Source organism: Garra rufa, chromosome 10 (assembly GCF_049309525.1).
Source record: "Garra rufa chromosome 10, GarRuf1.0, whole genome shotgun sequence".
Classification (NCBI taxonomy): Eukaryota; Metazoa; Chordata; class Actinopteri; order Cypriniformes; family Cyprinidae; genus Garra; species Garra rufa.
In genome coordinates, this window is record NC_133370.1 from 34,091,233 (window position 1) to 34,118,598 (window position 27,366).

Genomic DNA, 27,366 nt, shown 5'->3' on the forward strand with positions numbered 1-27,366 from the left:
TTTTTATTAGTAATTATTAGCTTAATTATTAACCTGGAGTGTATGTGTTAAAAGACTAATTGAACATTGTTCTCATGTGACCTTATGAAGCACAATTTTTATCTCTAGCCGCCAGACAGGCATAGTTTTGTAAGGTATTGACATTTTGTTCTTTTTGGTATGTATAAATATGCCACAGCAGTAATAAAGTCATGTGCTGTAGCGTAATTGGCTCTGACTCAATGACATTAATATCCCGAAAGCTTTTTCTAATAACAGCGAAAGGCAAATATGTTGAGCTATAGACTCACTCAACCTGCAAAATCAGCTTTATGCATATGTCTTAGGCAGCATTCTCAGCCAATAAACTATATACACAGTGGAACAGGTCTGACATTTAAACAGGGAGTGTTTACTGATTGTTTGCAGTGAAAGTTTGCGCTTTGGTGGGGAAGTTGCGACAGGGGATTCATAATCGTGTTCGTAAATCAGAGAGGTGACTTTTACCCTTGTTTTTTTTTCTTCTTCTTCAGGAGCATTGCAGATTGAAAACAGCCAGGAATCAGACCAGGGCAAGTACGAATGTGTGGCTACGAACAGCGCCGGGACGCGCTACTCGGCCCCCGCCAATCTCTACGTGCGAGGTAAGAGACGTGCTCCAGGTGCCGCCCCTATCAAAACAACTTCCTCAACAATGCTTCACACCTTTATTTTGACCATGTTGCAATTTTGTTTTGACTTCCACGCATGTTGAACTTTGTCTGACATTTCGGAGCCAAGATAAACCAAATGTTGTTGTCCAAATCATGCCGGAAACAAAACGTTCCCTACTCTGTTTTGAATTCATAGCAACGGAAGCAAATAAAAACATACGTATTTCTCACCATATTTGTTGTGAGAGTGAGAAGACAAAAAGGGTTAACCAAAGGTGAGTGCCACAGAGGACACCTGCAGTATTAATACGTGGATTTAAAGGTATAATGGTGTTGAGGCATTGTCTGTGAAACAGAACTCTGGGAGTGCTGTTGTTATGAGTGTCAACCCCTTCAGCTCTTTCCATGCAGGTAATAACAGGGAGCTTATGGCAGGCTGCCAATATGGCCTCCAGCTAGTGACGTTACGGTGCCACCCAGTAATTGTCACGCAAGAGGTGAAGACTAAGCCTTCTCATGCTTCCTGTCAAACAAACGGACAAAAATGTTTCATACAATGGGATTAAACTGGAGACGTCATCGTACAACTCAGTCACGAGACGTTGCTATGAGTGGCATCTAAACACATTGCAAGTTAATAAAGGAGTTAAATTGTATTTTGCTTAAAAATATAATATTATATATATATTTTATATATATATATATATAGATAGATAGATAGATAGATAGATAGATAGATAGATAGATAGATAGATAGATAGATAGATAGATATACACTGCTGCTCAAAAGTTCGAGGTTCATTAAGATTTTTTATGTTTATGTTTTTATGGGTTTTTTTTTTTGTTTCTTTTGCTCATCAATACAGACTGTATATATTGTGAAATATTCTTTTTATGTGAATATAGTTTAAATGTAATTTATTCCTGTGATACAAAGCTACATTTTCAGCATCATTACTCCAGTCTTTAGTGTCACATGATCCTTCAGAAATCATCCTAATATGCTGATTTATTACAGGAAAAAACTGTAATATTGCCAAATGGTATTACAATATAAAATAATGTTTTTTATTTAATATACTTTAAAATATTATTTATTCCTGTGATGCAAAGCTGAATTTTTATCAGCTGTTACAGTCTTAAGTGTCACATGATCCTTCAGAAATCATTCTAATATGCTGATTTATTATTAGAATTATCAATGTTGAAAACAATAGTGCTGCTTAATATTTTTTGGAACCTGTGATACTTTTTTCAGGATTCTTTGATCAATAAAAGGTTATAAAGAACAGCATTTATTTAAAATAGAAAGGTTCTCTAACAATATACACTACTGTTCAAAAGTTTTACGTCATTACATTTTTATTCTTTTTTTTTATTAATAATTTTATTCACCAAAGAATTGTTACATTTTAAATTTATATTTTGAAAAAATACTGTTCTTTTTAACTTATTCATCAAAGAATTCTGAAAAAAAGAATCACAAGTTCCAAAAAAAAATATTTGGCAGCATTGATAATTCTAGTAATAAATCACCATATTAGAATGATTTCTAAATGATCATGTGACACTTAAAACTGGAGTAACAGCTGATGAAAATTCAGCTTTGCATCACAGGAATAAATTATATTTGTAAGGATATAAAAAAAAAAAAAAAACATTATTTTATATTGTAAATGTTTATTTTATTTTTTTAAACATTACAAGTCTTACTGATTACGAATTTTTAAGCGGCAGTGTGTGTGTGTGTATATATATATATATATATATATATATATATTTGTCTATGGAGTGATTTTTTTTTAAAGGAGTATGTATGACCCCACGTGCTATGACAATGAAATTCAACGTGCACCGCCAAAATAACAAAAACAGGAACTTTTGGAGCTATATAAAGAGCTAACTTCCTCAGAGTTGACAGGTGCATAATGGGTCGCCTTTATCCATCTGTCCATCACAGCTGGGTGTGGGTGCTTGTTTTTCAAAGTGTCTCTGTAAAACGGCTAATCATGCTTTCTCTTCAAGGGCGTTCAGCACAGCGTCCTGGTACCATCCTTCAGCCTCCCGTCCCCGCTCATTTATCTGCTCACGCTAGATGAGTTGGGTGTCTAAGACTGCCAGCCTGTCAGTGAATCTATGTATTCAATAGCTGCTTCCTTTTTCCTTGGCCTCAGCACTTTTCTGGGAGCTGTCTGAATGCTCTATGACTGTTTCTCTCTCTCGTTCTCCCGCTCTGTCCGTCTGTCTGACAGAGGACTATATCACCTGGGAGAATCACAGTCATGTATACTGGCTGTATATGTGAATGCTCATTTGTCAGCCGCTTATTCCATAGTGAAAAGTTGTCAAGCACTGTCTGCTCTCCTTCCTCTGCTCCTGAAACTGACAACAAATCAAATGGAGTGAAGTGGGCGCACTTCATACCCTCCTGTCTGTTTGTTATATCTTGTGTGAATGTGTGTGGGGGGGGTCCGTTTACCTTTGTTCAATATTTAAGGAAGATCAATTTTAATATCGCTAATGCCCGTCACACAGTTAGTTTTGTGTTGTAGCGTTACATTGGCAGTCCTAACAAGACTTTAACTGACATCATCATCTTTCATGTGTCAGTGTGTGGCAGAATATGGCCCAGGGCTCTTTTAGATGATCTCAGTGGCCTTCTCTGCCTCACTGGAGATATGGCTATGTATGCTCACATGCATGCAGAGACAGCTGTCAGAAAATGTTCAATCATTCTGAGTTGTCTGTATAGTATAACAGTAATGTTACTTATCTAACATATGTTAGGAAAATTCTAATATGTCAGTTATCCTATGATGGACTTTTTTGTGGAAGTCTGTTAAAACAAAAAACAATAGTCCATTGTGACTACTACTTAACGGCTCAAATCTGAGACTCTATTTCTAACTATTGCAACTTTTTTTTCATAAATTGTGACTTTAAGTCTTACAAAATGGACTCAAAATGTGGCTTAATTTCTTATTTTAAACTTTCTGGCAATTAATTGTTTTATTACCAAAAGGTATAAGGTATGCTCCCATACAATATTTGTTTCACAAAAGTGTTAATAAGTCTCTGAGTGAGAAGAAAGCATTTATTGAGAGGGATAACCACTTTCTATAACCTGACTGACTTTCTTAAATTAATATCCGTCTTCAACTTGTGTTAATGTGATTATGTTTTCTATAAACATTTGGCCTAAATATGTGACCCTGGACCACAAAACCAGTCATAAGTGTCAATTTTTGAAATTGAGATGTATACATTAGAAATAAATACAAACCATACATCAATGGAAAGCGTAAGGATAGAACAATATATAGCTGAGAGATACAACTATTTAAAAATCTAAATATTGAGAAAATCTCCTTTAAAGTTGTCCAAAAGAAGTTCTTAGCAATGCATATATCTGTTAAAAATTAAGTTTTAATATATTTATGGTAGGAAATTTACAAAATATCTTCATGGAACATGAACTTTACTTAATATTGTAATGATTTTTAGCATAAAAGAAAAATTGATCATTTTGACCCATACGATGTATTTTTAACTATTGCTATAAATTTACCCATGCTACTTAAGACTGGTTTTGTGGTCTGGGGTCACATATATATTGTATGTTGTGTGTGTGTGTGTGTGTGTGTGTGTGTGTGTGTGTGTGTGTATATATATATATATAAATTGTATAATAGATTTGATTTACCTTTAGCATTGTAAATCTACAATATGTATGAGATATATTTTACAGTATATGCAAAAGTTTTTTAAATGGAGTGTGTCTCTGTCTTTGTGTGTCTGAGTTTCCATTGCGTTTTTCTAACCGCCATGAAATTATTCACAAATGTGTTTTCATGTTCTCTTCTCTCCCATTTGTCTCTGTCTTTCACTTTCATCTTCATCTTATCACTTGGTCAAACTCACACCTCATGTCTTAGACCCTCGAGGAGGTTGGTTCTTTTCAATCTTAACTGATTCTTGCAGACCTCAAACCGGATTCCTCTTTAATCAGAGACCTTTGTTATCAATCCCACTCCCTCTGCTATGTCGCCCCTCACCTGTGTGTTCAGGGTGAATATGTTGTGTCAGGTGTTTGCATGAGCCTGATACTTCATGACGTAGAGACTACTCTCACAGATTACAACTGGTGCTGGATTAAAAGGGATAGCAGTGTAATTTAATCCAAACTAGTTTTAATCTGTGTAAAAACATCCACCTGAAATTTTACAAACTGTCATATTTTAATTTCATTTCATTTAAAACCTCTTTTTTTGTCATGTTTAGGTCACAGTTTTCTGTTTAATCTCACAATGCATGTATACTGGCGATTCCTATTACCTAACTAACTCCCTTAAATTAGTACCATTAACCTGTATCAATGTGATTGTGCTCCCTACTTACATTCCATAATAAATTGCATCAATTTATTTTACATGCCTTAACATAGTAAACATACAGTACAATATGTGTGATACATGTTAGAATATACACAAATCTTTTACAAACAGAATGTTGTGATTTAAGTGCGTCTCTGTCTTTCTTATAGCTTCCATTGCATTTTTCTAACTGCCATGAAATTATTCACAAATGTCTTTTCATGTTCTCTTGTCTCCCATTTGTCTGTCTTTCAATTTCATCTCCATCATATAACCTGCTCGAACTCTCACTTCATATAGTAATCCCTCGAGGAGGTTGGTTCTTTTCACTCTTAGCCACTTCTTGCAGACCTCAAGCTGGATCCCTCTTTAATCAGAGACCCTTGTTATCAATCGTCCTCCTATCAATCTTGCTATAGCAATGTTAGCAATGTTATTTAGTCCAAACTAGTTTTAATCTGTGTAAAACATCCCCCTTAAATGTTACAAACAGTGAATTATAACAATAAGTTTAATTAAATTTAATTTAAAATTTAATTTAATTTATACATTAACCTACAAAAGAAACATTTCTTATTATTAGTATTACAAAATCAGGTTATGCTGCTTCATTTTTAGGATTTTAGGTAAAGAACAGCATTCACTATGGACATGCAGTGATACATTTCTTTTACATTTATCTTATACTAGGTATATATTAAATTATACATTTATGTGTATATATACAAACACACCTCTCTATATATGGCAGAATATATACAAATCAAAATTTTTCAAATGTAGTGTCGTGATTCGATTATGTGTCTCCGTCTTTATTAGACATTCCATTGCATTGTTCTAACTGCCATGAAATTTTTTTACAAATGTCTTTTCATGTTCTCTTGTCTCCTATTTGTCTCTGTCTTTCAATTCCATCTTCATCATATCACTTGGTCAAACTCGCACCTCATGTCTTAGACCCTCGTGAAGGTTGGTCCTTTTAACTCTTAACCCGCTTCGTGCAGACTTCAAACTGGATCCCTCTTTAATCCTCTATCAATCACTCCTTCTTCTGTGTCACCTCAACTGTCTGTTCTGAATGAATGTGTTGTGTCAGGTGGTTTGCATGAGCCTGATACTCCATGACATCGAGGCTGCTGTAAAACTTAGAGATAGAAATCCAAACTAGTTTTTAATATTTTGAAATAATTTAATTTTAATTTAATTTAATTTAATTTAAAACCTCTATTTTGTCTGGTTCAAGTGCCCATTTTCAGTTTTTATCCCACAGTGCATGTATGGTTTTGCCCGTGAAATAGAATCTTTTTCAACCAACTTGCTCCCTGTTACCTGAAGCTTTATAATATAAATATCACCAGTGTTTATTTTAGTTCTGTTGTATTACCCACACTGAATTTCCATTCTTGTACTACAAATCATTGTCACTGTGTGCCCATGTCCATAGTCATGGTTTTCCAGTGTCACAGAGTTTCCTAGAAATCAATAAAGTGAATATTTGTATTTCTAAGACATGCTAACGCTACCGTAATTTCTTTGCAGCCGTGGACTTGAAGTACTTTGAATTTCACATTGCCTAATTCAAAGAAAAAATGCTCAAGAGTCTATCGTTTTGCCTTTACAGTGCAAACATAATGAGGAGAATAACAAGCCTGGTCATGGTGTCTATCTGAAAATAAAATGAGAGAACATAGTCGAGAATCCAATTTCAGGAGGACCTGTGCAGAAACCAATTATTGCCTATGCCATTTCTCCATAGACAGACATGAGGCAGTGGGTCATTAACACAAATTGGAAGAGTCTGTTTAATGTGCTGCTGTTTTATACTCTTATTTTGGGAGAACAGGAGAAAAAAGTCTCTCTAGCTTGTGCTTCTTGTAAATAGTTCAGCATTAGCGTCCCCAGTGATGGCCACCAGCTACGATTCTGATCACTGCACAATAGAGACTGAAATGCATCCTAGTATTTGCATTGATAACAGAATACCCTTTAAAAACGTTGATGTTTTTCTCGTGCTGATCCTTGTGGATTAGTTTCTCGAACACCGTGAGCCTGGCCTCATGTAGTCGAGTCAGTTTATGTCAAGGCAGGTTTGAATTCCGTTCAGCCTCCACATTGATAGTTCTCCTCTCTCCTCCCCAACTCTGCACAGTGTCAGCAGGCTCCTTTTCGTCTCCATGGGAACCTCTTTTAATGTCAGGTTTATCTGCATATCAGAGACTCACAAAGAGAAGGGCCCGAACAATGCATCTCCCACAAGGTCTCAGACAGGTTCCCGAATCCAGGCAGGACTGAGCAACAACAGACCGGGGTCTCAGTGCCACCAGGCGATAAACTGACAGAGACAACTCCACATCCTGCAGTGCCTCAGCGAGATGATTTTTTTTCTTCAAATTCACAATTCAATAAAGCTCCCCTTTGGCATGAATTTTAATGTCTCACTCTATAAGAAATACCATTACGATGCCTTCTTCACCCTTTCCCCAGCACGTATTGGTTTATTGCCCTCTTCTGCACATATGTGTGAGCCACAGTATTGACTTCCTGCCTCCAGTCGTTAAGCTTTGGGCTTTAACAAATGGAAAAAGTGGCAGCTCAGCCCTCGAAGCAAATTTGTTTGACCTGTCAGCTCAACTTCATGTTAGTTTGTCCATGTTAGTGACCATAGCCCTCATATTCACACTAGAGATCACAATAGATTTCCCTGTATATGGTATTTTCCAAATTGTTTTTGTATCAAAAGTTGACACAAAATGCTACCTTTTGAAACTCACACTTGATGTCCTTCTCTCTGTTAGTACGGCGAGTGCCGCCCCGTTTCTCCATCCCACCTACCAATCACGAGGTGATGCCAGGGGGTAGTGTCAACCTCACCTGTGTGGCAGTAGGTGCTCCCATGCCCTACGTCAAATGGATGGCTGGTGAGGTGGAGCTCACCAAGGACGAGGAGATGCCCGTGGGACGCAATGTCCTGGAGCTTACCAACATACGTCAGTCGACCAACTACACATGCGTGGCTATCTCATCTCTTGGTATGATTGAAGCAACCGCGCAAGTTTCTGTCAAAGGTAAGATCCCTGAAAAAGTGCACTCTCCGCTTGTGAGTCTTGCACATAGAGTGTTGAGTACACAAACCATTAAAAGTATTCTCAATTGACGTCATTGACACGTTCAGCATATGTGTGCTACCCACAGTAGTTGATCTTTGGGGTCACACTTTAGTTGAGGGACCATTTCTCACTTTTAACCAACTATTAATTACGTTCTGCTCAAACTCTTAATTTGCTGCTTATTAATAGCTAGTAAGGTGGTTGAGGTTAAGTTGAGGATCTAAAATGTGATCATGTAGAATAATAGTGCGGACCTCGGTGGACTGTGCTGAGGATGAAAATTAAGTCACCTTGGACTGCCCTCGAGCCAAAGTGGAATGCGTACAAGGGAAGTGTACTTTAGGTTTTAGACCAGGTATGTGTATTAAAAGCATAAATAGGATCAGTTCTGTAGGTTTAAAGATTCTGTAGGCGATCTTATTTTACCCAGGACCCTGAACAGGTTGTCAGAGACAAGAAAAAGTTATTTTCTAACTGCAACCCCAAGGTTCTGACCAGCTGTTTGGTACGTCTGGCAAATACACACAAAGAAAAAACATGGACACTTGCGCTCTGTTGACTGAGCTTTAGGGACTTCCCACGTTTTACTGTGGGCTCTGAGAAAATGAAAGGCTTTAGATTATTCTGAGCATGTGTTTACCCAGACCAGATGTCTGGGGCTGTATCAGTGTGGCTGGTCCCACCAGACAACACCAAGCCCTGCCAGACTCTGTTCCTCGTCATCATGGCTGCCTCTATTGATTGCACTTTGCACTTCACCAATCAATATGGACTCGGAGAATGTCACTGACATTTATCTGAAGTCCAGCCACAAATCTTAAAGACACAATGACGAGGCGGCACGGTCTGCCTTTCTGTGAATCACCAGAATGCAAGCCTTTCTTCATTCTCTTTCTGTCTTACATTGCCTGTCTTTCTCTATTTTAGGAGTGCACCGTGTAGGAAGCTTAGCCTACATATGCTGTCATCTGTTTCATTTCCTTTCTTATTGTTTGCTCCTCAGCACTCCCAAAGCCTCCTACGTCTCTAATTGTGACGGAAACCACAGCTACCAGCGTTACACTGACATGGGATTCAGGAAACCCTGAACCTGTGTCTTACTACATTATCCAGTACCGGGCCAAGACCTCGGACGCCAACTTCCAAGAAGTGGATGGTGTTGCCACAACACGGTACAGCATCGGTGGTCTCAGCCCTTATTCCGAGTACGAGTTCCGTGTCATGGCGGTCAACAATATTGGCCGTGGACCACCCAGTGACCCAGTTGAGACGCGGACGGGTGAGCAGGCACCTTCCTCCCCACCACTGCATGTCCAGGCACGTATGCTAAGTGCCAGCACTATGTTGGTGCAGTGGGAACCGCCGGAGGAACCTAATGGTCAGATTAGAGGCTATCGCATCTACTACACATCAGACCTGGACGCGCCTCTGAGCGCTTGGCAGAAACACAACACGGACGACAGTCGTCTTACCACCATTTCGAGCCTGACCCCCGATATCACCTACAGCCTACGTGTGTTGGGCTTTACTTCTGTAGGGGATGGACCCCCATCTGATGTGTTGCAGGTCAAGACACAGCAAGGAGGTAATATTTGGTGTTAATGAATTATATGTCAATGCTTTTACATAGGGCTGGGTAAAACTATATTATTTACTGATCAGTCATGATGTCGCATGCAAAATATTGCATGATCAGATTAACAAGGCTTATATGAACCGGTACTTTGTAGTGAATGAAAAACATACTATGTAAACAGTTTATTTTGATGATTCAGAATTGTAATGAAAGTGAATTGGCATCTAATTGAATCAGGAAATGTGTATCAATACCCAGCCCTGCTTTTGCATAATGCATTGTCAGGCCAATACCATTCTTGTGCATCTGTTATTGCTTACATGTCTTTATCTGTTGAACTTCAAGTACCTGCTCAGCCTTCCAACTTTGAGGCTGAGGCAGAGCTGGATACACGGATCCAGCTAACTTGGCTGTGGCCAGTCCAGGACCCCATCATCAAATATGAGCTGCGATATTGGGAGGCTGACTCAGAGAACAAGGTATCATGCCAGTACTTGTTTCTGCCTGATTCATTCAGAATTACAAGCAGACCAGATATTGAACGTGTGCAGCTGTTGCTGTGGGCCATGGATACAAATGAAAGATAGCCAAAATTGACATTTCACAAAATGACTGCAGGCAAAAGTCTGCAGTCGGTTGATAGAATTAGATTGTGCAAAAACAGAATGTACTTATCAATGCTCAGTGCTTGACAGCATTTCTAACTGATGCTCGAATGGGCTATTTGGATGTGTTTTCTTAATGGCAGTTCTTCCACATTGAGATCAGATGTCTTATGGACACGCATCGTGATAGCCATCAGTGTGTCTGTATGCTAATACAATGCTTCTCAATTTTTTTTAGCGAAAAACTTCTGCGCCCGCCATAATCCTAAAATGAGTAATGAGCATATTATATGTAGATTTATTCATTTAGCTGATACTTACAGAGGAAAAATAGCAGCCTACAATATTAGCTGTTAAAAGTGTTTTAATAAATAATACTGGAATAATATTACTGCTAAAATGTCAGCCATTATTTACTTAAAATCTCTCTCTTCCCACAATTAAATCTGGTGTGCACACGTAAGTGCAGTGCAGTAAATGTGTTTAACAGCATGTTTTTAACAGGTGGAGTTCTTGCGTTTATTGTTTTTGCAATAGATGTTTTAAAGTGACTTAGACTTTTAAAGTTACTAAAGACTTAAACTTGACTACTACATTTTCCACTGCCCACTTGTTAACGTATTGATGAAACAGAAGTACACTGCAAAAAAAACGCTTATCTTACTATTTTTGTCTTGTTTCTAGTCAAAATATGTAAACATTTCTAAATTAAGATGTGTTTACTAGACAAGCTAAATGACATAAGATATTTAGTCTTGTTTCCAGGGGAAACTAAATTAAGTGCAGTTAGCTTAAAATAAGTAAAATGCCAGTGGGGTAAGTAAAATACTCTTGATTTAAGAACATTTTACTTAACCCACTGGCAGATAATTTTACTTGTTTCAAGGGGGGGGAAATACATTTAGTGCATTTTGCTTAAAACAAGAATCAACATCTTATGTCATTTTGCTTATCTAGTAAATGCATCTTAATTTTTAAATTTCTAGATATTTTGACTAGAAACAAGACAGAAATACTAAGACTTTTTTTGCAGTGTAGCAACAGATCTTGTCTTCTGTATTGTGACGTAATTCTGAGTGAAACAAACAATAAATAAAAAAGTAGAGCAAGACTGGGCTCTATCCAATGTCTGTTTATTGGATGGAGGCAGATCTAAATGCGAGCTTGCAGTCGATTGTAAGAATTGGTCGGGTTAAAACAGGCTGAATGTTTAGAGAAGTCCGACATACATCACTAGAGACCATCTTTTCACTAGAAGGCTAAGTTATGTTAATTAAAAATGACAGGGTCAAATAAAAAAATGACTTATTCATGGATAAATTAACATGCTTTTATAAAACAGACAGGGTGAAACTAAATATAAGGCCAAGTAGAGAGAGGCTAATAAAGATTTTGATGTTTCCTCCTCAGATCCATGTCACCTTTGACCCTGCCGGCTCATATGCAGTTGAAGGTCTGAAGCCGGACACTCTCTATAAATTCTCCTTGGCGGCCCGCTCTGAAATGGGGCTAGGAGTCTTTACTCAACCCATCGAGGCCAAGACTGCCCAGTCAAGTAAGTGCTCTCTTTTTGTGTCTTCATCATGATGTCAGCTAACCTAAACGTGTCCCTATGGACAAACCAGAGGACCTTTTTTCCCTTCCTTTCTCAAGCTATTGTCTACCGTCTTTACCATTAATTTTCTTACACCTCTAAGCCAGGGAATACCTTTATACATTGACAAGGGCGAAAGGTACGTTCGGTGTCTGCTTGTGCCTTTGTCATCATTATTTTGGTTTATAGGCTATCAATGTGATTTGTTATTGCTGCAATGTTAAAAGCCAGAGGAGTGAAGCCTACTCAAGAAACGAAGCTCAAGCACTACATTTGTGCTAAATTTAACGCTCTGCTTGCTTATAACCCAAGCTTTCACACTTGCACCCACATATCAAAAGACAATGTTCAGAGAATATATAACAAAATTTACAGTCACATCATAGTATCAGAGTACTTCCTTTCCCCCTGAGTCTCTCACAGACTCATGTTCTTCTAGAGACCTGTCTATCACCTCCTCCAGGACTCAAAAAGACCCTTTGATCTCTGAGTTTTGTGTCAGGACCCCCCAAAAAAACAACCTTGCTATCTGTCGACATGTTCAGCTACGGCTGCAGTATTTTTGTCACCTACTGCAGCATCAGGCGTTTGTAGTGGCTCTCCCACAGTTGTCAGATTAAGGACCGCCTGATGAGAGACGCCTCGTGCTCAATCCCACTGTGAGCACCAAGAACGGTGTGACGTCACCAAACTGCTCTGGTTGTTAACAAAGGAATGCGAGCATGTTAAAATATCCCAGTGCACATTCTTCTTGTTCTTCTTATTCCTCTCAGCCATCTCTCTCCTTTCTTCCTACGTTAATTATTGTTAATTTTTTTTATTATGCATTCATGTTTATCATATAGAACTGCATGAACGAATGCCCTTTAGCTTTTTTGATCATTGTAATTTGTTGTTGTGCTGTTGTTGTAATTTTTTTATGCCTCTGGACTGTGTTGTGTTGTGCAGAAACATTTAATTTGGTAGCTCACCTGATCTTCATTCGTCACAGACTTAATTAAATATGCCTTGCTGGGGCTGCACTTATCTCAGCTACTCAGAAATGGCACCAAGCCTGCCAAAAGAAGCGAGCAGCACACTTTAGCGTAGGCAGGACGGTCGAGTACGCTCTCGGACGCGTCAGCTGCCACACTTACTGACACTTGGATCTCTGACAAACGGGGGGCTGTTGTCTCCCAGCCAATAGGCTGACTGAGAATGTGTGAACGCCTGTTAAAACACAAACCGATGGCCTTTCCCCTGCTTGTCAACACCCAAACAGAGAAAGGCAGTAAACGGCTGTGACTTACTGATCGCTGTGACCAGGGTGAGAAATTAACACACACCACCAGCCAAATGTTTGCATTTATTTGTTTAAAAATACAAAAAAACTGATTATAATATAAAATACTAAAGATTTCAAATAAGTTAGAATTGTACAATTAGTAATTTATACAATTAGACAGAAGTTGTTGTTTTTTTCCTGTGAACTTTTAGCAGCCATTACTGTCTTCAGTGTCTTACGATCCTTAAGAAATAATTCTTCAAAAATGTTTCTTCTTACCAATGTTTAAAAAAAAAAGTTTGTTATTTTTGAGAAAACCTGTTTTTTTTTTTTTTTTTTTTTTTTTTTTTCACAGAATTCCTTCTTCAAAAGAACAGAATATATTTAAAATAGATGTTTTGTAATAAATTATTAAATAAATAAATAAATAAAGATTCTTACAGTCCCCAAGTGTATAATTACTGCATATAACATTAAAGTACCTTTTTATGCACATTCCCCCATTCATTTACTTTTAATATTTGTGTATTTCTTTTTAATATTTTCAAAAAGATAACTCAACACATCATGCTTAGAGCTTATCCAAACCTACATTTAATAAATTAAAAAGTCCTTTAAAAATTATGAATGAATGTTTTGTGCATTTGTCCATTTTCACATACATATTAAGTTATTTTGAAAGTAAGTAAATAAATAAAATTCTGAGTGTCGAAATTGGTGTGGTGGAAAGCTAGTATCTCACCCTGTTTGTGTCTTAGCATCGTTTGCAAATGATTGTGCTGCGCAGTATTGAAATTTTCCCGTTTTTGAAATCACAGCAAAGTAAAAAAAATAAAGAAAGAAAAATAAAGGTGCTTCAAAAGGTTCTTTACAGCAATGCCATATAAGAACAATTTTTTGGTTCTAGAAAGAACCATTCAGTCAAAGATTCTTTAAAGAACCATCTCTTTTTTACCTTTTTACAATCTAAAGAACTTTCTTTCACCACAAAGAACCTTTTGAGAAACAGAAAAGTTCTTCAGATGTTAAAGGTTCTTTATGGAACCATTTAAACAAAAAAGGTTCTTCTATGGCATTGTAAAGCACCTTTATTTTTAAGAGTGTTGAAGAAGCTTGACTTCAGCTTTATAACTTGAATGGCTTCTAAGGCATCAAATTTAGAGTTGAGAATTTTAAAATCAGACAAAAATACAACACAAAGTAAGACGTCCTTTATCATTCTGCCATCTTCTCAGTCCAGAAGCAAGCTTGCTTTAAGTTGTTTAATTTTGCTTGATGGCCTCCCCATTGCCTTGCCCCCACCTACAGCCCCCTCTGCCCCCCCTCAAGACGTGCACCTGGTCAGTCTGAGCTCCACCAGCATCAAGGTGAGTTGGGTGGCGCCGCCCGCCGCTAGTCGCCACGGCGCCATTGTGCGCTACACAGTCAGCTACCAGGCAGTGAACAGCGAAGACACTGAGCGCCATGAGGTACCAGACATTGGAGCGGATGCCACCAGTTATGTGCTGGAGGGCCTGGAGAAGTGGACGGAGTATCAGGTGTGGGTGAGAGCGCACACCGATGTGGGCCCCGGCCCAGAGAGCACAGCTGTGCGTGTTCGTACCAACGAGGATGGTAGGTCTGAAGTATCCTATGTAGACTGCTAATAATGTTGGGCTGCTGCTGGCTGCTGTCTTTCTCTTCGGTTTTCCTGACAAATTTATATAACTTCTTTTAAGCATGGCTAACAATTATTCCTATTCATGACTGAAATCGACTCCTACCAGAATGAAAACATGCAAAAGGAAATGAACAGTATCATCTATGAGTTTCATCTATGGTTTCCGAAGGGTTTACTTCAGATTTTACAGTCTGAAGTATTTTTTACTTTTCATTTCCTTGTTTTCTTATCGAATGTTGTGGTATGATCAGTACTTAAGTCACATACTTTAAATATTTCAAGGCTAGAAGATCATACTGATATATAGTGGCATGCAAAGTTTGGAACCCTTTGCAGAATCTGTGAAAATGTAAAAAAAATTACCAAAATAAGAGAGATCATACAAAATTCATGTTATTTTTTATTTGGTACTGTTCTAAGTAAAATATTTTCATATAGTCCACAAGACAAAAAAAGCTGAAATTATTAAAATAGCCCCTTCAAAAGTGTGGGATGTGATGGTTGTTCATGAGTCTCTTGTTTGTTCTGAACAGTTAAACTGAGCAGTGTTCTTCAGAAAACTCCTGCAGGTCCTTCAGATTCTTCAGTTTTCTAGCATCTTTTGTATATTCGAACTCTTTCCAGCAGATTTTGAGATCCATCTTTTTACACTGAGGACAACTGAGGGACTCAAACACAACTGTTAAAAAAGATTCAAACATTTACAGATGCTCCAGATGGAAACATGTTGCATTAAGAGTCAGAGGGTAAAAACTTTTGAACAGGCTTATTATTTTGTTGAAATATCTTTTTTTTCTTCTATTTAGTCATGCCCTTTGGAAGCAACAGAAAATTAGCCTGGAAAAATCCAGACCCTAATCTATTAAGATTATGGGTCTGGGATCGAGCAATGAAAACTGACTAACTCGAGGGGCGGCACCAAGCATGCATTTGAAACTCTAACTGCACGCAATTGGATAACGCCATGACCAATCACAACAATTACAACAATAAACACACGCTTGGCTACCAGCAGAGCTAAATGATGTTTCATTAACAAAGTTCGGGAGAAGTGCGTCAGATGCTTAGCGTAAACATCACAAGTCAATCAGCGCCATAGGTTTAAATACAGCTGACTCACCTCAATTCACTCGATGGTTTATCAGTAAACCTCCACCACCCCATCTCATCACTCCGAGTTCTCGCTACTCCTATTGGGGGGTAACGTACTCTGGGTTCGGGCCACTCCCAAGCTCGGAGCCCTTAACCAAGTCAAGCCAAGTCTAACTCGTTCATTGTAGCGGCCAAAGCCGTTTCAAACAACTTGTTGTTCATCTGTAGCGACAGCAATCTTTCAAAGTTTACTATATGATTCGGACGTCGCAGTGCTGTCGTCATCAGTTTAGCTCGCCTCTGGCCCGCCTACATCAGATACACCAATTTGATTGGTTCCCACAATTGCTTACGTATTGCAGTAACCTGCATCATTGCTCGATGCCAGAGTGTCTTGCAATTCAAATTGTGCTCTCGCGAGACCTCTGGATTTCCAGGGTAACAGAAAATACTTCCCAGAAGACAAATTAAGTACAATTTACCTTGATCTATAAATTCAAAAAGATTTCACCCCCAAAACAAAAAAAAACTGTCATAGATCATCCAGCTGATCACACACAAAATTAAAAGTCAAGGTTTTCCAAACTTTTGAAGGGGGTTATGTTAATAATTTCAGCTATTTTTGTCTTGTGGACTATATGTAAACATATTTTATGTAAAATATCTTAATCAGGACAGTACTAAATATAAAATAACATGCATTTTGTATGATCTCTCTTATTTTGTTCAAATTTCATTTTCACAGATTCTGCAATTCTGACTTTTGCGTGCCACTGTATGTGAACTTACTCATGAAGCATTTGAAGAAACCAACATGTTACCTGTCCTTGATTGAACCTGGACCTGCAAGCTGTGACTGAACTTGCTAGACGAGTTTTAATTATAATTGGAACAACTATATAAGTGAGGTGGGAGCAATATCACAGAAACATCCTCTAAAAGCACCATTCAATCAGTGGACCACTAATTGTGGGTTCAAAGCTCATAGTCATCTTATCATTGAAAGATGATAAAGATGTCTAATTGCCCTTTACTTTAATCAAACAACAGTCACAGCTTTACAGGAAATCCAGCTGTTAACCAGGTTGCCTAGACCAGTGGTTTTCAGATTTGGGTTTAGGGACCCCCAGAGAAAAAAATGAGAGGATAAAATCATTACAAAATATATTTTCAATCAGAAATACAAGCTAAATATGCAAGTTTTTTTTAAAACAAATCATTTAAACAACACATTGTACATATTATTATATTATGCTTACCTTACTATTTTTCTCACATAGTATAAATGATCTACATAGGTCTACATGACAATATTTTAGAAAGGACTTTGCAAGGGAAATATATTTTGGGGTCCTTAACCTCACAAAGTTCAAAACCCCTGACCTAGACATGCAGTCACAGATATTAGCCCTCAAAACAGTTACTCACTCTTACTCACTGTCTGTTCTCCTTCACTTGTGCTACAGCGAATTTTATGTGTGTGTGTTTGCCCAAGTTTCATAGCCAGGCTGTAACACGTGTGATTCCAGGCAATCCCTGAGTGCTTTGATAAGGTTTCCAGAAGTGTAGGCTAAGGAGAGAAACTTATTAAGTGTAGGAGAGCAGTATAAGACCGGATGTGCTCACTGCATGGTCTTTTACCAGACAACATGCGCTTTGTCTCTAAATAACAAGATTTGCTCTGCTCCCCGGAGCATGCGAGGCTTGTTCTGCACGCATACACAAACAACCTCCTTTTTTCCAGGCCACGTTTTGCCCTTCACACCTTCCATAGTGCTTAAGAAGTGCAGTTACACTACTGGTCAAAGGTTTGGAATGATTGCGTTTTTTAAATGTTTTTAAAAGACGTCTCATGCTCACCCAGGCTGCATTAATAAAATAAGTTTTATTACCATTTAAAATAACTGTTTTCTATTTTACTACATTTTTAGAAGTGATTAATTCATGTTAATGGTGTAGCTGAATTGTCAGCAGCCATTACTCATGACATATGATCCTTCAGAAATCATTTGAATATGCTGATATCAATTATCAAATTATTATTAGTCCTTATTAATTAAGAATTTTTCTACATTATTATTTAGTGCTGTGCAACGATTAATTAATCATAAAATAAAAGTTTATGTTTGCATAATATATGTTTGTGCACTTTGCATATTGTGTACTATATATATATATATATATATATATATATATGCATGGAAATATTTAAGAAAAATATGTTGAACAAAAAAATACTTTTTAAATGTATTCAAATAGAAAACAGTTATCTTAAATTGTAATAATATTACTGTTTTACTGTGTTCTTGGTGAGCATATGTCTTATTTTTGTCTACAAAAATCATACTTATTCCAAACTTTTGACCGGCAGTGTATCTTGTTCCACTAGCTTCATTATTCATTCATCTCTTTCCTTTTATCGCTCTCTATCTCAAATCATTCTTTCTCATTCTTCATTCTTCTCATACTCCTCTTTTCTTGTCTTACATCACCTTCAGCCCTGTTTGTCCATACCTTGGTCCCGGGGTCTCATCTACTTTCCTAGAACAAGTGTCATGACTTTCCTCCATCTGGTCACCTTTTTTTTCATGTCAGTTGCAACAATCAGTAAATTCATTCATCTGACACATGTCAGCTGAGCAGCATTTCAGCACATCCTCCTCAGAACATTAATTTAAGTCCTTCATCACCTCCTAGTCTTTTAGCACTTCTTATTTTTAGCAGATTTTTAGCACTATCTCCTGCATCCTTGAATTATTGTGAATAATCTTCCTACTGCTGCCACAGTAGCTTTCCTCCAACATGATAAATATACTTTAACCAACAAATATTGTAAAACAAATATCTCTCCTTAGCCAAACCACAACTCATTACCACTTATTATAGTGTTTTGTCTCAAGCTACCCTGAAAGCGTCCATCCTGAAGTTTAAATCTAATTGTCCCCCTTTAGTGCCTGGAGCCCCACCTAGGAAAGTCGAAGCAGAGGCTGTGAACTCCACAGCTATTCGTGTAACATGGAAGCCGCCTCTTTCTGGGAAGCAGCACGGCCAGATCCGGGGATACCAGGTTATATACTCCCGCCTGGAGAACGGAGAGCCACGTAGCCAGCCATATATAATGGATGTTGCTCTGCCAGAAGCACAGGTATTACCTGCAAGTTCTTTATTGTAGTATTTGACTGTTTGTACAGTGAGCTGGCTGCCATTGTTATGGCTCTGTTGGACTCAGTTCCAAACCCTAGTGGCTTCCACACTCTCTTAAGTAGGCAACTACCTTCTGAGGCAGCATCCTAACTGAAATCTGACCTCTTAATTGACTTACTGAAAAGCTTTACATGAGTGCCGCAAACATAGTGCTCCTAATATCAAGCACTCGAGACTCAGCTGATTTGAATGGAGTTTAGTGTTAGAATGTTGCTGAACTATTGATCCAATGCAATAAGCAAGCATGCATGCTTAAAATATACAATATTGGGTATAACACACAAATATTGTGTTAAATACGATTTTTAATTAATTTCAGTAATTTCAAAAAGATTAGTCTTGGTAGGCAACTCAGGGTTTGGAACAGAAACTTTTTCCTGAGTCTTCAGTGTTATGTAAATTGTTGTTCAATATTTCATAGGTGCACACTATTGGTAGACTTTCAAGAATTCAGCTCTCCGTAAATCTTAACATTAATACATATGCACTGCCTTGTTACTCTATTTTTTTTCTGTTTCGCTCATCATGCGTTAATATAAAAAGATTTAAAACTGCCTGAAGAAATGAGGGTGCACTGAGATGGAAGAAAGATAGTAATCCTTGAAAGGGATTTAGATATCCATGAATATCTTAAAGTAGACACTTTTCGGGAATAGAGGGAATCAGACTGGGGGCATTTAAATGTTTCTGCTCTTGAATTGTTAGCTGAGAATTAACTTGCGTAGACATGTGTTTTGCTGCCCTTTTCTCTGCCCCCAAACAAGAGTTTCTCATTTACCTTTGTAAGCATTTTTCTCACTAAGCTAGACTTTAAAAAAAGATTGTAACAAGAGACATTTATGGACCACTATGGGCTTTAATGGATTTTAGTAAATGGGCAGGTGACGGGGGTTTTCTGGTGCATTGAGGAGATTATTTCGTATTTGCATAAGTACATACCCAAGCGAAGAAGTGCATGTAAAATGCAAATATATCACCTTATGCATCGGCGCTCAATTCACCACCTACAGCTAACAAGGTTTCTCTTCTGCCATTTTTGATTCCAGCCAAATTTATTAGAGATACATATATTGGTGCCATATTGGCAATTAGTTTCGCTCTTGTTGGTCAGATTGCACTACCTTGATTATATACGGCAATGATATATATACGGCAATGATAATGTTAAGTGCCGTGTCCAGGGGCATATATCGGTGCACTTCTAAAATATATATTTTCCCTTGCTCAGAGTTAGAAGTTGTCCTTGTGACCTTCACCACTCTAGTTTGTGGTGCAGTTGAGGTTTTGTCTGTTCAGTGCCTCTAGTCCAACACTACAAGTCATAACCTGTAAACTTTGTTTAATGTCACAAGGGCAGCAATTCTAAATGTTTTTGACAGCATACAAGACACATTTGTTGTGAGTTTTTTTCAGCCTTTTTTTCATCTAGTTTCCATCGGTGACAAATAAAAAACAATAGACAGGTTTTGTTTACAGTATCTGTCAGGTGAACTGCTGTCGACCTCTTTGCTCTCACAACCCAAGGGCACATGCGCCTGCCTCTCCCTCTTTGGCAAACAACATTCCCTTCATGTGCCATGACATCTAAGGCGTTGTTGAGTCACTTACCACGAACTGTGATGGTTTGTCCCAGGACGTGACTCATGCGCCGTCATTGTCATAAGAGGAAGAAAAAAAACATGGAAACACTTGCAAGACTTGCTGAGATACATTTGTAAATATCAGGTTCCGCACACACAATGATCCATACAAGCCTGTTTATTTTCACCTTGTGTCTCTATTTTCTCTCAGACATTGAAGATTTATCATCAGACTCCGGTTACGTTTATGTCTACATCTTTCTTCATTCTCTGGCTCTTAGAAAAAAAAGCGAATGTGTTGTTGCTTTGCTCTCTGGGATGTAATTGGCCAGGGAGAGCTAGTGAAGAAGGGAGAAAACATGTCGGAGAAGTGATGAAAATCCATTGTGTATTGTGTAACACTAATGGTTTGGCAGGGTGGTTGCAGAGTTGCTTTGATAAATGGCTTGTAGTGCTTTTTGTCTTGACAAAAAGACCCGGATTTCTCAAGACATCCATTTTTGTTCTTCTGGGGCTTGCCAGTTGTTCATTTTTAATATGTGCTGTTTCTCTACCACCTTCGGAGACTCTCTGGCTCTAAGAGCATGGGCTTCTGCATGGATGGGCTCCTAAAACATCTCTGAGGAGAGCAGAAGCTTGTGTAATGTTTTGCTCTTAGTATGCATTACTAAACCAATCCAAACCCTAATAGCTAAGCTACAAATTAACATTAACACAAGAGTTACAAACTGACTAGCTACGTACACAACAGCAATTCTCATTTGTCTTGTTTTATTGTCTTGTTTTGAAACATGGTTTAATTTTTTTATGCCAACATCAAACAACGCGTACACATTTTATTTTTAAATTATAGATTTCTAAACCTGATCTGAAACATGACTGCCACTTTTGAGGAGGCTTTTTTGAGAATCCTTTTTATTACATAAACTACTGTTTTTAGCTATAACTCTTAAACTCAGAATAAAACGGAAGTTCTCCCATATTGTGGCGTGGAACAAGTAAAATAATGTAGGCAAGGACTTGGGTTGTACCCACTGGTTGTTGAATGGAATGGAGGCAATGCAATTGCTATCAGCAAGTTTTTTGTATTTTGTACACTAAAAATGTTTGGCTGTTGATTAGCATTTACTAATTGCCTGCCTACCAGATATTACATTTTCATTAAAGGTAGTGTGCACTGATATACCATGCACAGTTAGACGGAACATGTATTAAAATCAGTGACAACTTGTAATATTGATTTCACTTTGATTGTGACAGTGTCACAATTTTAACCCATCATTTGTCTCACTCAGAGCAACATGAGAAGCCTCTCTCTCATTTGGCTCCCTGGCCTCAACTGAAAAGCCAGGAAACCAGCAAGCACTTGTTTGTCCGTGGGTGGGATAAACGCATTTTCTCTTCAAAAAAGACCAGACTGGGAACCCACACACCACCCTCATTCTGGGTCTATATTTAACCGAGAGATTGAGTTAATTGATCCATTCCAGTGTGCCACGAGAGCCGAGCAAGTGGACGTTGGAGAGGCCTGTCAACCTTTCCATGAAGAATCTCCAATAAATCAGCATGAGAGTCCCCTACAATTACAGCTGTCACTCTTCTGTACTGTTTAGTTAGGATCTTGTTGCATTAGTTGTGGGTGTGGATAGAAGAGGGAACGAGCAAATGACAGACGTAGTGAGAGATCGGAGCTGTGGGTGGTGCGGCTTTGAGCAGTCAAGGACTGGAGCTGCTAGCCAAAACATTAAAGGTTCGAACCCAATGAAATTGGATACATAAACTGCAACCATCCTGTTCTGTGAGGGCCAGTGTCCTAGATCAGCTTTAACTTGCCTTAACACACTTTCCTGGAAGTTTCTAGTATGCCTAAAGACCTTGATTAGTTGGTTCAGGTGTTTTTAATTAGGGTTGTGAGTTGGTAATAGGTATGTGTTCCAACTCAACCAGTGTATTTGGTGGCAAGCCATGTAAGTTTTACTTGTCTACATTACCATTGGTAGTTGCTATGTCTTATCACAGTGCATTTGCGTAAGGTACATTTGTATAAACGGTCCAGTTAGCAAGGATTGTGTCACTCATACTGCCTCAAATCAACTCGCTTTGAGAGTAAATGACTTCTGGTCACTTTGTTACCGCAGTCTGCTGCTGTGTAAATGCCTCTTAGAGCAACTGCTTTTATTCACGGGTAAACGTGAATGTGATATGCATACAGCACTAACTCTGAGGGAATCACTCTGGCCTCGGTGGCCCCAGTGCCAGATGAAGGAGAGAGAGGAGAGCCCTTTATTTCCCCTGATTAATATCAGCACCATCTTTCCCTTTCATGTCTTGTTCTCCAACAGCCACTCTCTGACAAACACAGACTACCATTACTATTTTAATATCCTGTCTGAAAATTGCCGCATTTGGCTCCAGCTGAAGATTTCTATCAGTTCTGACCTGGTTTTTCTGCTCTCCAAAGCCTTTTAATAAACTAGGCTAATTTATTCATCTTGCATTCAAAGAGAATGATTCTGAAGAGATAATTTTGTGAAAGCAAAGGCCTGTACGTTTAACTGAGGCCAAAGTGCCATGTGGAAAACAACAACCCATTAAGAACGCAGATAAGCGGAAAAAATGTCTCATTAAGTTGAGTTTAAAAAGGTTGTTTGTGTTTATTTAAGCGTATGTTTCTTGTATTGGTGCTGCTGTGGATTTTGTTGATGGTTGAGTGTAGACCGGCCTAAAGGAACGGTGGCGGCTTTGGATGCCGTTGTATATGTGCTAAGTGCATGTTGGTGTCCACGCTGTAGCACTGCGCATGATTAATACGAGACTTAAAAGCAGCAGTTTAGAAGGAGTCCATTGAGGAGGAAGTGAACGCAGTGAAACAGCGATGACTAAATGATTGAAGTACAACTCTTAAGTGCAGACCTGAAGGGTTAGAAGCGCTCTCCGGCCCATTATATCTGATCAATGTTTCAGCCTCTATGCTTTCCACTCAAGTTATCAGCATGACTTCAGCTCCTTGCCGTGAAAGGTAATGACGGGCGGATGGGCCTCCAGGCAGCCGTGCCCTGGATCAAGTCATTGTTACTGGACTTTTAGGAAGGCATGCTCTGGGCAAAGCTACTGGTTTCTCTTGTGCTGTCAAGGGGCTTTTTTTTCCCTGAGTAGCCGCCAAACTAACAAGGCGCCACACATGCCAGGCATTATCCTATAGGATCGGCGTGAGGTCTGTGAGTGGGAAGCAGTGTGTTAGGGAAACAGTCTGAAATATTGGCCTCCATCTAGTCTGCTAATGGTACTGTTATGCAACATACACACAAATCTACATCAGCTCCATCATGAGAAGCAATTATAGGATATGGATGAATGTTTGCAGAATGATCTAATATAGAAAATTACAGTGTGGGGGTCCGCACTGTGACACGCTTTACTGCACTTTGCAGATTCTCGGTTAGAAAAGAGCAATTTCCTCTTTCTTCCCGAAAAGGAATATCAACTCCGGTTGAGTTGACTTCATGCTGGCTTCTCGGTCCAGGGAAGATTTGATACATCTGTGAGCGCCTTTTGTTGAGGGTGGGTAAGAAAAAGCAGTGGTTCTGGGTGCTCAGTGTCGGTAAAGTTTGATGTCACCAAGCTAGCAATGCGATGGGGGTAATGGGATTTCATGCTCCACACCACCAAGAGATTCGCAACAAGAAATAGGCTTTCAATCCCGATGAGTTTCACTTACAGTAAAAGAAAAAGTTTTCATGTAGAAATGTATTTAAATTAAAAACTTTTTAGAAATGTTGGTTGTCCTGTCAGTGTATGCAGTGGTACAAGTATCCGGCAGCAGGGGCAAAAAAAAATGTAGTTTGTTTGATTGTGTGCAAATGTCATTGTCGTAAAAATTGGTCATGTACAATATTAAAATTTAAATTAAATTATTAGAGATTTCAAAGATGAATTAATGAATAGTAGAATGGCAAAGGTAGTCTAAAAATGATCTGCACCATTGACTATAATATCAGTCCATACTGATAAATTAAACAGCCCCCAATATAAGCCAATAACTGATATGGTACCAATATTTTGTGCATCCTTACATAAAATTGTGATACACATGTAACCAGGCAGTGCATCTGTGATAAATGTTTTGGATTGTACACTATTTCTGTATGACTTTTGGAGTTCACTTATCAGGTTTATTATGAATGCAGCCCAGGTAAGTATCTGTGAATTGCAATGTTTGCAACCATGCTGAGACTAAACCGTTCTTGCACCAGGTGTAAGTGGTGCAATAGTTGTCATTTCTTTCTCCCACAGAGCAATGGAATGAAGCACCATGCCTTTTTTTAGCAGTATACCGCTGCTCCTTTTACCTGACATTATGCAGCACTGTGTTGAATGTGAAATATTGTCATCTCTCTTCCTCCACCCTTCTCCTCTGTCTCTGTAGCATGTCACTGTTAACGCTATGTGTTCATCTGTAGATGAGAGAAAAAAAGGTAGCGATGCTTTTTTTCTTCCCAGTAGTGCCATCTCTGATTCATTTTCTACCTCTCATCTGTCATGTGTTTTCCATCAGTGGAAAATTGAAGAGTCCACGGAATATGTGAGTAACTCAAGTGTGAGCGGGTGGTTTGCGGCATTGGGCCTGCGGGGATGCTCTGAGTTTGTGTTCATCTATCGCTTTTTCTTCTGTCGCTTGCCTTTCCTTCATTTGAAACTAACAGTTCTCCTTTGTTTATTCTTATAGAGGGATTAACAGTTTGATTAAACCCCTTCTGTGTGCTTAATATGAATTTGGACCAAGCAGCTTGTTGAAAAGAGGGAAATGGGGTAAAAATACATAATCAGCATTTAAGCTGATTTTTTTTAAGCGTCTTTTGAGCATTGTTGCAAACATATTCCCAACTCCATACTCGTTTACTTACACACACTCATAAACACACACACACACACACAGAGAAAAGACCAGAATAAATTGCAGCATTTTCAGCATTATACTGAAGGTCACCCACTAATGCACTGTATTTACTAATGGTAATGATGCCGCATGCTCGAAAGGTCTGGCCCCTGAGAGCACATTTCACTGACAGTGTAATGACTGCACTAATGACTTCTAGCATAGCAAGTACCCGTTACTCACTCACACGCACACACAATCACATGCACACTTGCAACAAATATGGAACAAACCATCACTACTAGAGCACTACTGTTGAAAATTCCACAAAAAGCCTGCGAGTTTAATATTATCTGAATGATAAAACCTGACTCATACTAAGATGAGAATTACTGAACATGCACAGATGAGAATACTTGACTAGAGAGATACTGTAGAAGAGCTGGAGACATGGCATAGGCTGAATTAAGTAGTTGTATGAATGAAAGCTTTATTAGTATAATTCTTGATTTAGGTTATCATAATCACATGAACATTTCTTTTGGATTCTTTAATGTATAGATCAGACATTTATTTGAAATACATTATTTAGTATACAGTATTCATTTCTTTAAAAAAAAAAAAAAAAAAAAAAACAATGCTGGCAGCATGACATTTTGATAACTGTCTCACTGAATCATATTTTACAACTGTTTAATCATTTACATCACATTATTACATTATATATTATGTAGAGACTTACATTTAGCTGGTCATAATTGCAAAATAAAACCAGACAGTTGTCAAATATATTATTTTATTTAGCTAACTGTGCATTATCACACTTATTACACTACTCCTTACCAAATGAACAACAACCAATTATGCCGTTTATAGGTCATTATGCTATAATATTTGACCTCAAAATGCCTTGACTGACCAGTCAGAATCAAGTATTCCAGAGAGCGTCCAATAAACCACATTTGCTCATTAATAAGCCACATCAGCTACACATAAATAAAATAATATTCCCTGCATTTCAGTAGTCACCACAAACGTTTCTTCTTTTTAATGTTCTTTTGGCTTTTTTGGAGTACATGGAAGCATAGAAGGGGATATTATTGGAGAAGTTACAATCTGCTTGGCCCCTGTGTGATGACTGATGGGGTTGGGAAAGAAAAGCACTGAATGATGTTACCTGCTTTCAGCAGAGGGATGGTTTCAGGGTTATGTGTGCTGTGAGTGTTGAAAACCAGTGAAGCCTGGCTGGAAAGAGAAAGCTGGAGACAACAGTCGGCTTTCAACACTACAGCTCTTTGTGTGTGTAGGTGTGTGTTGTCCGTGAGCATGCTTTTGTGTGTGTGTGTGTGTGTGTGTGTGTATGTGTGTCTCTTGTTCCAGAGTTTCCTCAAAAGATTCTTATAGTTGCGTGACAGCCCACTACAGTTCGGGGCCTGGCTTGCGTTACGCTAGTAAATCCTCTTACTGCTTAGATTTGGAGCATTAAAAAAGAGCCAAAGAAATGGGCGCACTTCAGTTACCAGTGTCGTTTTCCTCCCAGTGAAGCCTGACCCCATTTCTCAGTCCGCCCATCTCTGTGCCAGCAGACTGGCTGCCGTCTCTCTGGAGCCCTGCTGTTAGCGACCGCACCTGCTCTGCTGCCACTGCGTGCTGCCACCTGCCTGGAAAACATTCAGCGTGAGCCAATCGCTTGCTCCCGCCAAATCGCTCTCTTTTCCCTCTCCCATGATTCAGGGCTGTCTGGCAGCCTGTCAATGAACTGAATTTCTGGAATCTCAGATCTATGCATTAAAACGAGGATTC

At 38.6% G+C, this 27,366-nt stretch overlaps 1 protein-coding gene across 9 annotated transcripts in view; it reads left to right on the forward strand.

The window, feature by feature from the left end:
• Positions 1 to 27,366, forward strand: part of ptprfb (protein tyrosine phosphatase receptor type Fb) — a 224,462-nt gene that overhangs the window by 145,089 nt on the left and 52,007 nt on the right. For 3 of the 9 annotated variants that reach the window (XM_073848873.1, XM_073848875.1, XM_073848874.1), the window contains 8 exons: positions 513 to 623; positions 7,801 to 8,070; positions 9,116 to 9,697; positions 10,034 to 10,167; positions 11,704 to 11,848; positions 14,460 to 14,765; positions 18,855 to 19,048; positions 25,243 to 25,269. In XM_073848873.1, coding sequence (XP_073704974.1) covers positions 513 to 623; positions 7,801 to 8,070; positions 9,116 to 9,697; positions 10,034 to 10,167; positions 11,704 to 11,848; positions 14,460 to 14,765; positions 18,855 to 19,048; positions 25,243 to 25,269 — 1,769 coding nt within the window. The remainder of the gene's footprint in view (positions 1 to 512; positions 624 to 7,800; positions 8,071 to 9,115; positions 9,698 to 10,033; positions 10,168 to 11,703; positions 11,849 to 14,459; positions 14,766 to 18,854; positions 19,049 to 25,242; positions 25,270 to 27,366) is intronic. The other 6 variants (XM_073848876.1, XM_073848877.1, XM_073848878.1 and 3 more) reach the window with 3 other exon arrangements.